At 53.1% G+C, this 15,566-nt stretch overlaps 1 protein-coding gene across 4 annotated transcripts; it reads right to left on the bottom strand.

Moving 5' to 3' along the window:
- Positions 1-888: 888 nt before the first annotated feature.
- On the bottom strand, positions 889-13,390 carry Adam33 (ADAM metallopeptidase domain 33). 4 transcript variants are annotated; one of them, XM_021155513.3, is made up of 21 exons: positions 13,279-13,390; positions 10,978-11,057; positions 8,505-8,581; positions 6,736-6,814; positions 6,487-6,563; positions 6,212-6,401; positions 5,915-5,980; positions 5,759-5,830; positions 5,499-5,665; positions 5,288-5,372; positions 5,069-5,211; positions 4,468-4,645; positions 4,266-4,355; positions 3,911-4,106; positions 3,659-3,767; positions 3,364-3,562; positions 3,197-3,274; positions 3,016-3,124; positions 2,792-2,936; positions 1,472-1,542; positions 889-1,356 (listed from the first exon to the last, which is right to left on the bottom strand). In XM_021155513.3, exons 1-21 carry the CDS (start codon positions 13,376-13,378, stop codon positions 1,274-1,276), a joined length of 2,394 nt encoding a protein of 797 aa, XP_021011172.1. In that variant the 5' UTR covers positions 13,379-13,390; the 3' UTR covers positions 889-1,273. The 4 variants fall into 4 exon arrangements, 3 of the variants coding, with proteins under 3 accessions (XP_021011172.1, XP_029325292.1, XP_029325295.1); XM_029469432.2 differs by having other exon boundaries at positions 5,288-5,665; XM_029469435.2 differs by having other exon boundaries at positions 5,288-5,665; positions 6,736-6,811.
- Positions 13,391-15,566: the final 2,176 nt, after the last annotated feature.

The following is a 15,566-nucleotide window of genomic DNA, read 5'->3' as shown; positions in this document are numbered from 1 at the left end:
ATATTAATTAAAAATAATTTATATAATATGTATATGTACTAACATCTATGTACTTATATATGTGTACTGTGTTATATATTTTATACACATTATTAGTTAATATTGGTAGTTAAAATTGTAGTAAAAGAACCTGTGTTTGTTAATGACCAGATGTCAAGGGAAATCATGATTGCCTGGTAGGCTTGAGCTAACCCAGCCATACACACTTGCAGCAACCTCTCTCTCACAGCTGTCACACCTGTCGTAAAGGCAATGAATGGCGAGTGCCCCACCCAGGGGAGAGAGCAGGCCCTAAAGTGCAAATGTTCGAATCCAGATGCTGCTCAGGCCATGTGCAGACATGGCCTTTCCCCTCTCACAGATGTTAACAGACTGAGACACTGACTGATTCCCTTGCTAACAGACATCCTGGAGTGAGGGGCCCTCACCAGAGTGAACTTGCATCAAAGGCTACTCCCTGCCTGTCTCATGTGCCCTTTGGGTTTATGCTAACATATCTCACTTTTGCCACCTGGGCTTTGAGACTCTGCCTTGCCATCTCTGGTGCTGGGTCCTAAGCTCTCCTGGGAACCTCCCCATGCTGTTTTCTCTCTGTCTGTACAAGGTGCTACTAATTTTGTTTTTATTTGATTATTTAGTTTTCAAAACAGGGTTTCCTCTGTGTAGCCCTGGCTATCCTGGAACTCAATCTGTAGACCAGGCTGGCCTCAAACTCAGAGATCTGTCTTCCCTTCCCTCCCCAGTGCTGACTCCTCCACTGTCCAGATGTTGTTTCTAATTTCTTTATTTCTCAGTAATCCATCTCCATATCTCTTTAATAAACAACTTAGACCCTTTTAACAGGTCACAGCCAACAACACTGATATAACTTGTGGATTTATTGTTATTAGATACATTCTGACATTTCAGAATAGCACAGCTCTCAAGGCAGCGCGGGATACAACATGATTGAGCTCTGGAGTTCCTATGCTGAGTAAGAGCTCAGCATACAGCCCATAGGAATTATAAGAGTGCATCTGAGTCACTGAGGACTGCAAGTCATGTGGCAGGGCACATTTGTCCTCCCTCTATAAGGACCGAAGAAGAACCACAGTGTCTCCCTTCCCTGCCCCTAGGGCTTCCAGCATCATGGTCTCTATGACAATAGCTTCTCTGAGGAGGGGGCAACAAACTGAGACAGAGGTTGGTGACTGGGCAACAGGAGGGCCTCAGGGTGCTTCCATACCAGAGGGATAGGGCAGGTCTGCATGGTGCAAGCTTCAGAGGGTAGTTCTTAGGTAAGCTCAGAGTTCGCAGGGTCTGAGAGCAAGTCAAGAGATGGAGGGTGCGAACGCTGTTGGCAAGAAGTCCCTGGGGCTGAGCAGGGCAGAGGATTGAAGGTGTTGTGTTAAGAAGGAGAGCATCTAGAAGGAGGCAGATGGCAAGCACCCACCCCTCGCTTCCCTCTCCATGTCCCAAGGGCCACACTTACGAGGGGGCGAGGGCTCTCCAGTGATGATGGAGCCAAACTCCACGGGATGCACACTGCCCAGGGGTAGGTCTCTGCAGGGGCCAGTGACAGACCAGATAAGAGTTCAGAGTTGGAAAGTGACCATGTATGAAACAAAGGGGGATTGCATCTCCATTCCACTCAAGCTTCGAATTCCACATTCCTGTTCCATCCTTAAGATGTCCAGACCTCACTTATGTCCCAGGGCCTCCAGGGCTGTGGACATCCTTTCTCCCGAGGTGACTCCACTTCCAGCCCCCACTCAGTCTAGATGTAGGCGTCACCCAGGTCCCACCTAGAGCTGAAGTGCAGAGATGTCTCTCTTGGTGGGAACTGTGCCTTCCCATGCTCCTGACAGTCTAGACTCTGAACTGCTGGGACCTTTCTCACAGACCTTGCCATTTCTTTGGATGGTTCATCCAGATATTCCCACTGTCCTTGACACCCTATCCTGATGACGGCTTGCAGCTGCCACCCCTCTGAAGTGCCCCCTCCCAACTGTCACTCCACCTGTTTCCCTGTCTGCAGACACACACACACACACACACACACACACACACACACCCGGCACTACCTAGCTTTCCCCAGAACGTCTCACTGGCTCCTGGGACCTGCTGGTACTGTTTCTGGCCTGAGGTGCCCTCTAGTCACATCTCCAGCCCAACCCTGCCCTTCCCTCAATTGGTCTGAAACACTTCCAAGTTCAGACATGGACATAATGTGCCTGACTTGCCCGAGGGGCCCAGTGATGAGGCAGCCCTTGGTAGACAATGTGTGCTATCAGGTGGCATTTCTGCCCGCCAGAAAATTGTGTTTGCAGCACTGTGATCTACAGGGGACAGGGGCACAGAGTCCTGGCACAGAAAGAGCAACACTATAGCTGGCCAGTTTATAGGAAGCACAAAGGGGTCCTTGGCTAGCACCGAGGGACTGCAAGGGAGTAATTAGGGCAAAGGTCACGGGAGATGGCTGATGTTGAGACAGGAAGCTAGAGCTGTCTTCAGGACACAGTGGAGCACAGGCTGTGTTGAATTTCTTTAAAGCAGAAAAAAACCAACAACAACAAAAACAAAAATCAAGGGAAGCCCATGGAAAGGACCACGCCGCCAAGTGCTGGTCAGGGCAGTGATACACACTACAGCCTGTGGGCTCTCACTACATCTAGAGAAGAGTAAGGACCCCATCTAGCTTCCTACAGCCCCAGTTCCCTGTAGCCTCTCACTCTACAAAGCCCTGAAGAGTTCTGAGAAGCAGGAGCCATGGGGGCAGGCTCAGGAAGAGAGACCTGAGCACTGAACCTACCTATTCCATAGGGGGTCCCTCCTGCAGCACAGTCCCCTTCGATGACAGAGTGTTGGGAGCTGGTAGTAGCACCAGGCTAGGCCAGCCCCAGGGAGCAGAGGCAGCAGGAAGCTGAGGAGCATGGCCAAGGGGAAGGCATCTCGGTCTGTGGAGGGCAGGGATTCTGAGTCTCAAGCAGGCTACTGCCCAGGTGGTTCCTGCCTGCCCCCACCCCACTGGCATACTTGCAGACTGTGCAGGGCCACTATCCACGCTACCACCCAAGCCAGGCTTGTCACAGAAGGGTGGAGCCCAGCCAGCAGCACAGTGACAGTTACGATTGCTATTGCAAACCTAAGATGAGGATAGAAAAGTCACCAGGTACCAAGGACCTCCAAGGTCACCCTGACCCCTTAGGTTACTCACCCCACCGTTATGGCAGGCAGTCAAGCAGCGTTCCAGCTCCTGGGAGGTAGCATTCTGACAGTGCCTGTCCTGGCACACCTATGGGCATTGTGCCCACTGGGCAGTGAGGAGAACACTTTGGCATGGAGGACTCAATAACCAGGAGGGGTTGGGTGGGCAGGGCTCACCATTCTAGGTCCACAGCGGGTGCCTGGCTCTACCAGACCCAAGTCAAGCTGGTCCAGGTGACTATCTGGGAGCACAAAGGCCCCTCGGCAAACCACTTCGCGGCCCTCTAGGAGAATTGTGGAGTCCATAGTCACTACGTGCGGCACTAGTGGGTTCGGCTCCCCTCCCTGGCACAGCAGTTTCCCACACCGAGCGTCCCTGGGGAGGAAGTGGAAGGTGGTCAATATCTTGGAGTGTTCCCTCCGCATGCTCCGCCCTATTTTACAGCTGTAGACCCTCAGCATCACACCTCACCTCTGAGCACAAGGCAGGAAGCTACCCTTGTGGTCCTGGCCACAGTTCCCCTGCGAATTCCCCACGGAGTTCATCTGCTGGAAACATGGCTCTGGGGCCGGCTTGGACCCTGGGGGAAGTGGGGGGTGGGGGGTGGGGGCGGGATAAGAAGCGGGCAGTTCGGGCCTCAGTTCCACGGGTGGAGCTTGCCCTCAGTAGAAAACCGCAGGGTTTAGTATTGGTCAGGGCACCAGGACCAGCGTGCGGTCTCACCAGGCCCCCATAGCTGTTGGCACTGCTGCTCCAGCGTGGGACACCAGCCGTCTAGGCAATAGCCGCGACCCTCAGCGCAGGGTGAGCCATCCAGTAGGTAAACATCTTTGGGGCAATACGGGGAGGTGCCGGTGCAGAACTCGGGGAGGTCGCAGTCAGTCGCAGCAGGACGACAAGGCGTGCCCGCGGACTTTAACTATACCAGAGACCCATTAAGGGAAAGCAGAGAGATCTTTGCTGAAAGCCCGAGGGAGTGCTACGTGAACCCATACACTGGGTCAAGCTCACACTCAGAAAAGGGACTAGAAGGTCCCAGCCCAGCTAAGATCTACAGGGCGCTCCCCAGTATCCTCACCAGGCACCTCGCACAGCAATCACCGTGGGCGCATTGAGCCCCCGCACGCAGGGAGCAATTGTGGGCAAAGCAGCAGGGGTCTGGGCACTTCTGAAGTCAGAAAGGAGAGAACAGAACACGTGATGGTGGAGCAAGCTAGACCTGGGAGAGGCTGGGAGCATGGGTTAGCCTTGAACCCCAGGGACGAAGATGACGATCTGACCTGGCCAGAACCGCAGTCGCACTCTTCTCCTGCTTCCAAGAAGCCATTTCCGCAGCGGCTGGGCAGCACTAGGAGCCCCGGCGCGGAGATGTTGGAGAGGCAAGGACCGCCCCCTTTGCGGAAGAAGGTGCGCAGCTGGCGGCGGCTGCAGGCGCTGAAGACGCGCGGGAAAGGGTGCCTGCAGATGGAAGATGGATGTCTTTGGTGGTGCGGGGACCATCTCGGGTGCTGGAGCCACCTCCTAAGCTCAGGCTGCTTCTGTACTCTGGGCCCTGAGGTTAGCCACACAGCCCTCAAGATGTGCTATTTCTTTCGATTCTAAGCGAGCAGTCGAGAGAGGGGAGCCTAGGAACTGGATCCTAGGAACTGGAGACAGGAGGCTGTGACGCTAAAATCGGGCAGTCCGGGCCCCAAGGAGAACCAAGGATCAGGAGTGGAGTACCCTAGTCCCGCAGTCATTCTGGGACTCCACCTTATCAGCAACTTTCCCACCGAGGCCCTATTAGCAGGCTGTTATCTTTACTAAAGAGGGAACTGAGGGGTAACCAAAGAAACTCAGTAGCCTTGTCTAGGTCCGGTGACACGGACCTTCTTTGCGTACCCTGTGGCTGCCTCCATGACGCAGCCTCCTTGCTCTGCGTCGGCCTGCATGCAGCAGCCCTCGGGATCATGGTGGAGGCCCAGGCTGTGGCCTATCTCGTGGGCCATGGTGGCTGCTGTGCCGATGGGGAGTTCCGAGTGGTCCTGAGGAGCCGGGTTTCACTGAGGACCACAAACCCTGCCCAAACCTCTCTCCTCCTAGGTCCCCAGGAGGGCTTACTGTGCTCACACCTCCGGAGCTCTCTGCAAGGCACATGCCCTCCACAGGTGCCAGGCCCACCGTGGTACCCTGGAAGGTGCGGCCCCTAAGGATGATGGAGCAGGGCATGACTGGGTGGAGTTGGAAATAAGGACATCCCACAACCCGTGAGTGTGTGTGTGTGTGTGTGTGTGTGTGTGTGTGTGTGTGTGTGTGTGTAAATGGCACCCACGTGAGCAGTTGTGTGGAGTCGTGTGGTCTCCTGGCCCACACCCCGCGGCGCCACTGGAGGAAAGCCCAGAGCGTTTCGTTTGCGTCCTGCGTGATGCGACTGAGATCCTGCTCGGTCCACACTTCCAGCCCGGTCAACACCAACTGAATATCTAGAGTCCTGAGAATCTGAGGGAGAGACCTGCTGAAGCCAGGAACCAGGCACCCACCAGAGCTTTTCAACTGCCTCACTCCCAACCTTCAGCGCCCTAATCATCCAACCTGGTCCACGCAATTGGCAACCTCCAGGAGGCGCTGTCTCGTGTGGTTCAAGTTCTGATGCTGAAGCAAGAACTGAGAAGGCAGAGGTCCCTGGGTCATAACGGTGCTGAGCAGGCTCCCGCCCAGCCCAGTCAGACCTCTTCGGTCTCTCCTCACCAGGGTGTGGTCAGCCACTATGTACAGTTCCAGGTACCTGGGACTCCTGCGCGCCTCTCGCCTCACCTGGGAGGAGCAAATGGTGAGGGGCAGGCTACTTGACCGAATCCTGGCCACACACCGTGATCCCTCCCCACCCCCACCCCCACCCCCAGGGCAGGGGAGGGGATAGTTAAACTTTCTGCTCAAACTTGATTCTTCAGCCACCGAATTAAAACAGGGAGACCCCGTCCAGGGCCCGCATTCCTGTGTCCTCTGCTTTGAAGGACCAGTCCCACTCTAGTCTGTACCCCTTACCCGGCTCTGGGGGACATGAGGAAGACTGGCCATTCCTGCTTTGTATTGGGAGTTCTTGTCTCTCTGGACCCCTCTCCAGGTGAACAACTGCTCCATCCGGAAGATCTCGTGGGTTGGGAAGTCTTTGGTATCCCCAGGAGTCCGGGGTTGCAGGTAATAGCTGACTTTGCTGCTGAGCACAATAAGGCCACTAGAGTGCAGGGGATAGCAAGGTCGTGTGAACAGGAAGCTCTCACCTCTGCGGCAGCCCCAGGCCTTCTCCCCCAACGCCTTACCTCATCCCAGAGCAGGTGCTGAGAACCACCCAGGATTCCCGGAAGCCCCTCACACGCCCATGATATTGGCAATGATCCTAGAGAGGAAGAGGCTCATACCCACATCTCGGTAGGAGCTCAAGTTGGCAGGACAAGGAGGAAGTGGGGCCTGAAGGCAGACTACAACCTCCTTAGGAATGCAAAACAGGACAGGGTAGGCATTGAGGCTGCACCCTCCCCATGTTCTCAGATCCCATGAAAGTGTCTCACCGTGTGGTTGGGGGACAGCACTATGGGATGCCCATCTGGCCTGTAGTGGGTTTCTGTGTATCCTGGGGCCAGAAGCCTGCTGGGAAGCGGGAGGTTTAGGAGTCATTGGATTTAGACCTGCAACCTGCCGCTTGCTTCCAGCTCTCCTCCCTGAGTGCTAGTGGAGGCATTCAGTGTGTCAGAGAGAAAGGACACACTGTGCCTCAAAGAGAAAACTCAGGCAAAAAGAAGACAAAGGTCTGGAGCAAGCCCTGAGGTGTGTGTGTGTGTCAGGAGATACTACCTCAGAGAGGCCAAGTAGGGCCAGGGTACTCCTGCCTTTGCTGAGCGGACCTCATGTCTCCATCTGTCCCTCAGTGATGGGTACTTCTGACTTCCACCTGCCTGTAGCTGCTTCTGTTCAGCCCACCCGGGGAAGGATCCCTTTTCCTGGAGCTAGACTCTATCAGTAATGTCTCCATTTTCAGGCTTCTTCCCTGCTCCCACCAGGAACATTGCAACCATAAATAAATAGCTGCTGCTGCTTTTCTTTCTTTCTTTCTTTCTTTCTTTCTTTCTTTCTTTCTTTCTTTCTTTCTTTCTTTCTTTCTTTCTTCCTTCCTTCCTTCCTTTCTTTCTTCCTTCCTTCCTTCCTTCTTCTCTTTCTTTCTTTCCTTCTTTCTTTTCTTTTCCTCCTTCTTCTCCTTCTCCCTCTTTTTCTCTTTCCCTCTTCCTCACTCCTCCTTTATATTTTGAGACTGGGTTTTGCTAAGTTGCCTAGGCTGGTCTTGAACTCATTCTTTATAACCCAGGCAGTCCCTGACTTGACTCTGTGTTTCTCCTGCCCAGCCTCCTGAGGAGCCGGACTTACAGGCCTGTACCTCCATGCCTGGCTTCAATTGCTCTTCCTTACAGAAAATCCTGACTCCAACTTCACCTTGTCTTCCATCAAAACCCCAGGCTGTCATACGGCCAGCCGTCCTTATACCCACTACAACTCTGCTGCTTTGCTGGCTGCACTCATCCATGCTAACGTTCGATGTGTGCACATGTACAAGACCATTTAGTAGGAAGGGGTGTAGCACTCTCAGGAACTGTGGTTTAGCGCAGTGTTTACAGTTTGTTCCCAGTCTGTCTGATTCCATGGAGAGAATAAAATGAATGAGTGCCTTCTGCAATGTCCGAAAGAAAGCAGACATGGAGCGAGTGGTGTGGTTGGTGGTGGAGTCTACAGTTCCACGTCTCCATCTTGCTCACCCTCTGCACTCCTTCGACACTGTGTTTCTCCTTTACCACCTCCCATTCTTTGACTCTGCAGGTCCATCCAAGATCTTTAGCACTAAGATGCTTTCTTCGATCAGCCCCACTGGGAACCCCCCCACCCCAGCCCTCTCCTCTCTGTTCTCTTCCACGCAGATGGAGGCATTCCAGGTAGACCAGATGAACTGTCACCATTGGATTTGACCTTCGCAGCTTTTTCTTCTGCCATCTGTGGAGGTTCCCTTTGCCTAAGAATTCCCTTTGAATTAAGGTATCAGGCAATGTCTGTTGAGTGGTACTCACTCTTCTCCAGCAGGGAGCCGCCCATCCAGCTGCTCCAGGGTATGAGATGACCAGGTATGTACTTTCTACAGTTGGGTTCAATCCACTGTAGCCCCAAGTACATCAGCCACTCTCCCTGTCACTACCACTGCTGCTTCCCACCCAGCCCCCAACCCCGCCAAGAAAGCACTGATCCTCTCCAGAGAGGGTCTGTGCTGGACTTCAGCAACCCCCCTGCTGGTACTCACTGGTTCTTCTCCAGTTCAAGCAGGAGATCCTGGCCTTCAGCCTTTAAAGCCACCAGCACCGAGTCAGGCTTCAAGATCTGACCGAGAAGGAACGCAGTGACACACTAGGCCCCAAGGCCACCTGGCTGCCCAGGAACCGGTAGGATCTAGAGCTGCCTAGTGAGAAAGCTCATAGGAACAGCTGGCTCCTGCATTGCAGAGAGTGGATACACGTGGGAGTTGTAACTTAGAGATGTTCTCAGTGCTTGTGTTTGTGACAACGGACCCTTAAAGATGCATAACCACCATATACAGACATAGCAGTTGCTACGTTGCCTGGCATATGTTGTTATGTCTGCTATGGACATATGCTATGTCCATAGTCAGGAGCTCCATGAAAAGGCAGAAAAGCAGGAGGCAGTGGGCACTGAGGGTGATGTGGGTCATTGGGTGGGCTACAGCTTTGGCCATCTCTTGTACTGCCTGCGACTTTGCTTCTGTTTTGTTTGTATGCTTGTTTGCTTGCTTGCTAGTTTGCTGTGGGTGCTGCAGATCAAACCCAGGGCCTTGCACGTGCCAAGCAAGCACCACATCGCCCAGCTGTACCCACAGCTCCTGGCTGCACATCTCTCCATCTTGCTGCCTTCCCCTCATTCCTGAGAGAACCCAGACTTTTTCCTCCACCTCCAGTTCTGACAAACTGCCCGGTCCTCTGAAATTCCTCTGAGCTGGCCTCATAACTGAACTCATGAAGTAAACATGAACCCCAACTTTGGCTCCCTAAAAAGTGTTGACTCTCTCAGCTAGATGTCAGAAGGGCTGGCCTTGGCCCTCTAGCCACCTCTCCTCTCTCACTGACTTGGTCTCTCTCTCAGGCTAGTCCACTTAGCCTGGCTAGAAGCCAGAACTGGAACTAGCCCAAGAGATTCCAGGGGAGGCTGCTGTATTTTTTTTTAAATGTTTTCCCCACCCACGATGGCTTTCCCTTTTTATCCCAAAATGCACTGGGCTGGGACCCTGGCCAAGAATCTTTCAGGGCTCTTCTGCAGCAGGTGTAGAGAAGATGGCCCTCACTTCCCCAGCCACAGGCTCCACAAGGACCCAAACATAAGCTTATATGGTTGGAGTGCCTCTTGCTTTATGGGAAAATGTCTGCTCTGGGACAAAGGCAGTAGCCCCAGTGGAAGGTCCCTTCCCTCTGAGGCCCTTGCTGCCTTTACTTCTGCTCCAGGGTCTCCCTCCCACTTTGTGCACCATCCCCATCCTGCAGTACAATCCTGTTTGTGAAATACACACACCCTGCCAAAGCTCTTCCTGGCCTGGCCTCACAGGCTTCCTAACGCAGAGCAGAGTCCCCCTGGGATTCTCTCACAGATGGAGCCAGGCAAGGAGAGAGGCCACCATCAGGGGAACCCGTGCATGTCCACAAGCCATCTTTGCTTGGTTGAAAGAAGTCCTAGAGGTCTGGGGGACCCCAGTGAAGGCACTGACTTGGAAGGTTTAGGTTTCTGGGAATGCATCCTCACTGTTGCAACACTCTAGGTTTGGACAGTGGGGCTGCCCTCTGTCAGGAGGTACAGAAATGAACTCTCTCCAGCCTGAGTAAGGAAAGAAGGGGAGGCAGCCAATCATCTGAAGCCCTTAGGTCTCACGGGCCTCAGGCTTCTGGGCCCAATGAACTATTCAAGCATGAGCAACTTTACAAGCTCTGTGGGGCTCGGCTTGCCTCTCTGTAAGCCCAGCAGATCAGTGCCGGCCTCCCCATGGGCAGCGCAGCAGTGAAGGCACACATAGCTCTTCTGGGGGAACACAATGAGCAGAAGTTAGGAGGAGGCTGAGCAGGGCTCTGGAGAAGCAAACCAGAGTGAGAATACATCTGGGGACAGGAGGAGAATGGCCCACAGCTTCCTTGTCCCAGGTGGCTTCCAGCCATGGAAGCTGAGGTTACAGGACAGCAGCATGTCCACAGAGTCACATGTTCCCCATAAACATGGCCAAAGAGGACATTTTGGTGTCCTTCTTTTAAAAATCTCCTGTGGCTGGCATGATGGCTCATGACTTGAGCCCCCCCCCACCCCCCAGAGCTACATAGCAAGATCCTGTCTCAATCAAAACAAAACAGAACAGAATACACACACACACAGAGAGAGAGAGAGAGAGAGAGAGAGCTCTCCCCTGAAAGGCTTTAGGCCCCAAACTATGAACTCATCTTTGCTTAGTTGAGTGGGCATGGCCTGAATGTTCCCCCATGGAGAAGAGGGTTAGGGCCAGGAATAGAAGGGGGTGGGAGGGAGGAAGCCCAAAATGACTTCCATGTGTGCAGGCTCACACCATCTAGATGTCTCTTTGTCCCACCCACCCGACAGGGAGTGGCTTAAGGGTACAGTGATTTGGTTCTGAGAACCCCAGAAAAACTGTCACACTGCATTTGGGGGAAAGGACAGAGAGCCTGAGACGTAGGGCCCCTAATAAGGGCAGGATAACGGATGCTTACCGGCTCCTCCAGGGTGACCTTGAGCCAGAGTCTGCCCTCCAGGATCCAGTGGGGAGTGACTGGCTCTCCATGGGCATTTCCTGGGGTGAAAGCAGAGAATAGTGTTAGAATAGCAGTTAGGAGCAGGAAGCCATCAGGGAAGGGGGGGTCCTAAAAGCTGAACTCCATGTGTAGCATTCCCAGGATTTGGTATTCATGGGGCATCCCCCTAATTGAGAAGCAACCAGGGAGGTGGCAAAAGAGAAACTGAGGCACCAGGAACCATCCCCATTGGGGAATTTGAGAGCAGTCAGAGCTTGGAGAGCTGGTTTGAGGTCAGAGGTCCCGGGAAGAAGCCCAGACCCCAGCGCAGAGGGGCTGGGAAGAAGGAGGCAGCCTTGGGTATTTTTAGACTGGGCAGTAGATGCCTTTAGGGTGAGGGATGTGTTTGGAGGCCTCCTTTGCCATCTGAGTAAGACAGCCACCAGATGTCTGTCCCACAGCTCCTGACTCCCATTAGGGTTGATGCTGGTGTTGGGACTCTGACGGACCTGGTCTAGAACCCCTCCTCTTTTTGTCAAGGTGAAGGAAGGAGCTGGGGTTCAGAGGCTCAGTGATCCTGGGCCAGGCCTTTCCAAGGGGCTCCAGGAGGAGAATCAGAGCCAAGCATTACTCAGACGGTGTTGGAATGTTCTTCAGGAATGTTCCTACCTCCCCTCTCCTATCTGGTTCCAGAAACACTCACAGGACCTATCCTGCAGGAGCCAAGCTTCAGCAGCCAGAGATAGCAGCAAGCCCACTTATCCCTCTGTCACTGGATCTTCCAGTTGGCACAGGTTACAGAAAAAAAGGGAAAAAACAAAGAAACCCCAGCCACTCCAGCTCTGGCCTTGCCTGAGCGGAGAACTCTCGTTGGCTCAGCCCTTCCTGGGTCATCCTAGCTCCTTGTTCCTCTTCCACTGCCTCCCTAGATCCCAGACATCAAGATTCTGGAATAGGAGCTGGAGAGGTGGATCGGGGGTTGAGAGCACGCGCTGTTCTTCCTGAGGACCAGGTTCAGTTCTCAGCACCCACATGGTGCCTCATAACTATCTGTAACTCCAGCTCCAGGGAATCCGTCTCGCTCTTCTGGCCCCCAGGTTTCCTGGTACCTCCATGGTACACAGATGTATGTGCAGGCAAAACGCTCATATACATTTTTGGAATCTGAAATAGCAGCAGCTCCAGGAACCTCGTCCTTAAAATCACATGTGCTTCATAATTAATGAGCCATCGTGCAAGTGGGGATGAGGGTGTGGCTTTGGAATGGAGGCTGAAGAGAGAGAAGGGAGAGGAGAAGGAAGGACAGAGAAGCCTTCCTGGAGGTTAAAGATCTCGCCGCCAAGAGAAGGCTTAACTGGGTATGGAGAACCAAGTCTTGCTGGCCTCCGGTTACCAAGGGTGCAGGATAGAGATTCAGGTGTGAGCGTTCTCTGTGCAGCCCTGCAAGGCAAGGAAGGAGGCAAGGATGGAGCTAGGAGTCTGGGTGGACTAAAGTGGAAACTGAGGAAGCCAGTCTGCATTAGGGAACACAGAGGCTCTCTCTCTCCTCACCATTAACTATCCGCAGGCTAAAGGCAATACAGCTGTCAGTCAGCCCCTTCAGAAGCCTTACAGAAGCAGCAGTCTACAGGTATGGGGTGGTTTCCAGACTGCCCGATATCCAGCCCTCAGCCCTTACTGCCTCCTCCCCGGTGGTCCTTCTGCCTTCTGACCAGCCTAGTGCTTGCTATGTGGAGTTTGGAGACTCACCCTACAGGCTTGGAGATGCTAAGAGCCCTGTCATCCCGGAGTAAGGAGAGGTTACAGTAGGAAGAGGTTACAGTAGGGAAAGTGGTAGCCCCAGGCACCGGCTAGGCAGACACCCCTGTTTGAAGAACTGCCACATAAGGCAACTGTATAAACACCATACACACTGCCCAGACCCAGCATGAGAAGAGGATGAGCCGAATGAGACAGCTAGGCCTGTGGGCAGACCAGGACTCCAAGGACCCCAGGTCCTTCCAGGAGGAGGGAGACACTCGGGCCTGGCAGTCTGGAAGTGCAGAAGTTTCCGGGCAGAGCTGGGCAGCACTGAGGAAAGGGTAGTGTTGCCTATTTGCTGTGCTAAGTGTGGGCAAGTCTGCTCCAGGGCCAACCCTTCCCAGGAGCACAGAGCCTTCCCACATCCTGTCCTGGCCAGGTAGCCCAGGGTCAGGAACTCTATGTTCTGTAGTTGCACTGGAACCCATGACCACCACCACTTCACCCTGCCCTAGAGGCGCCCCCGACCGGTATCCTCACCTGGAAACATCCGAGCGCTCCGCAGCGGACACGAGGGCAGCAACAGCGGCAACAATAGCAGCACCGGAGACCCCCCGGGTCTCCCGCACCCCGAGCCCATGCTGGGAGTGCCTTTCCCTCTCACTCTTGCTGTGCTGTTGGCTCCACCCCGGCTAGAGGGGGCCGCCTCCTCCCGCCCTCAGCGGGCCTCGCGCCACCTCACAGGAGCGCAGGAGTGTGGCCCTACCCTGGCCCGCAAAACAGGAGTCCGCGCTGCGGGAGCCAGGATGACCCTCCCTGGCGTTATCTGCAACAATCCTATCCACGCTGGGCAAGGGAGACGAGGGCGGAAAGTCCGGGAAGATTCTTAGAGAACCTCTCTGGTGCTGAACAGAGGCATTAGCTAAGTGATCCCCGCAGCTGCTCTGTCTGCCTAGCACACATCTCTGGTCGCAGTTTCCCTAGTGACATCTGGACTCTCCTTTCTACCTGCCCTGAGCTAGAATTCCTCCCAGGATCTGTCTACCCGCACCTAGTGTCCCACAGCAGTGAAGCTGTCCCACTGCAGCTGAGGTGCATCTGGGTACCTAGGGGTCTTGTGGTGGCCGCGTTGCTGAAGTCTGTGGTTCCTGGTAAAGGGAATGCAGTGGTGAGCACAGGGCAGAGGAACAGCGATGGCCAGGACAGAATTGTTCTCTACCACAGACCCCCAGGCATGAGGGACCCTTTCCCAAATTTTAAGGACATTGCTTTCGTGTTGAAAAGATCACTTCGTACACTTGGTATGATTTCGGATAGCAAGAGATTTAACTTTGAAATAAGATGATTAATAATTTCGTTCTGAGAATATGGAATGTAAAAGTTCCAACGACAGAAGAAAAAACATTTATATGATTCGAACATCAAACAGTATGATAGAGCCGGGCGTGGTGGTGCTTGCCTTTAATCCCAGCACTCGGGAGGCAGAGGCAGGCGAATTTCTGAGTTCGAGGCCAGCCTGGTCTACAGAGTGAGTTCCAGGACAGCCAGGGCTATACAGAGAAACCCTGTCTCAAAAAAAAACCAAAAACCAAAACCAAAACAGAAAACCAGTATGATAGGTCAGGCAATTGGATCGAGACAGGACACTCAAGATAGCTAGCCTGCGCAATATAGAGAGAAGTCTCATGGAAGAGAGGGAAGGGAAAGAGGGAGAAAGAGAGAGAGAGCCTCAGTTGATACAAGCTTGGGGCCCTGAGTTCCATCCCCAGCATCCCATAAATTGGGTGTAGCAGCACACACCTGTATCCCAGCAGAGAGAGGCAAAAGACAAGTTCAAAGTCCTATATGGAAAAAGTGTGAGATCAGCCTGGAGACCTGGTGTGTGGCGGTGGGGTGAGGGGTGTCATCAAGGAGAAGGCTTAGTAAGTAAAGGGCCTGCATTGGTTCTTGAGTTCAGGTCTCCAGCAATCAGAGAAAGCCAGAACCATTGCACAAACTTGTAAGCCAAGTGTTGGACTGGACAGAGACAGGCAAATGTTTGAGGTCCAGGTTCAGTAAGGGACCCTATGTCAAAAAATCTGACGGAGAGTAACACTGGAAGAACTCAGAGTGAGTCACACATGCACGCACAGGTGAATGTGTATACAAAGTGGGGGAGGGAGGGAGAATGAGAGGAGACTGGAAGATATCTTTAGTTCATGTGTGTAAGTCTAGCACTTCAGAGGCAGCTGGAGCTACACAGCAAGACCCTGTCTCAAAAACAAACCCAAGCCTGGCAGTGGTGAGGTGAGATACACCTTTAAGCCCAGAGGCAGGAGAATCTCTGAGTTCAAGGGAAGCCTGGTCTACAGAGTGAGTTCCAGGACAACCAGGGCTCCACAAAGAAACCCTGTCTTGAAAAAAACAAAACCAACCAAACAAAAAAGAATCAAAAACAACCACCACCACTACAACAAAGCAAACAAGGGAGAAAGTATAAAATGCTTAGGAAAGTCTTCCTTTAGTCTCCATCCTTTGGGTACTCACTCCTCACAGAAAGCCACTACTACCAATTTCTTACATTAGCTGCTGTTTGAGATTCAGGTTTTTAAAAAATATAGTAACAGATTCATGTGTAGCTCATTTTTCTAGTGAGTGGTTGGTCCTTCTTTTAACAGTTTAAAGGGCCTCTATGTTTAAAGGAGAGTGGCCCTTGTCTGGAGTATGGGTTGTATTTTCCCAATTTGTGAGTTTTACCCAACCTATTGCCTATTACCTATATGGTCATTTATTCTTGTCGATAAGTCGTTTCCAATTGTATCACTATGATCACAGTTTTTCACGGACTC

The sequence above is a fragment of the Mus caroli genome, unplaced genomic scaffold, assembly GCF_978045245.1.
Source record: "Mus caroli unplaced genomic scaffold, Mus_caroli_1 scaffold_2, whole genome shotgun sequence".
Lineage (NCBI taxonomy): Eukaryota > Metazoa > Chordata > Mammalia > Rodentia > Muridae > Mus > Mus caroli.
This window is presented reverse-complemented; position numbering and strand designations above follow the sequence as displayed.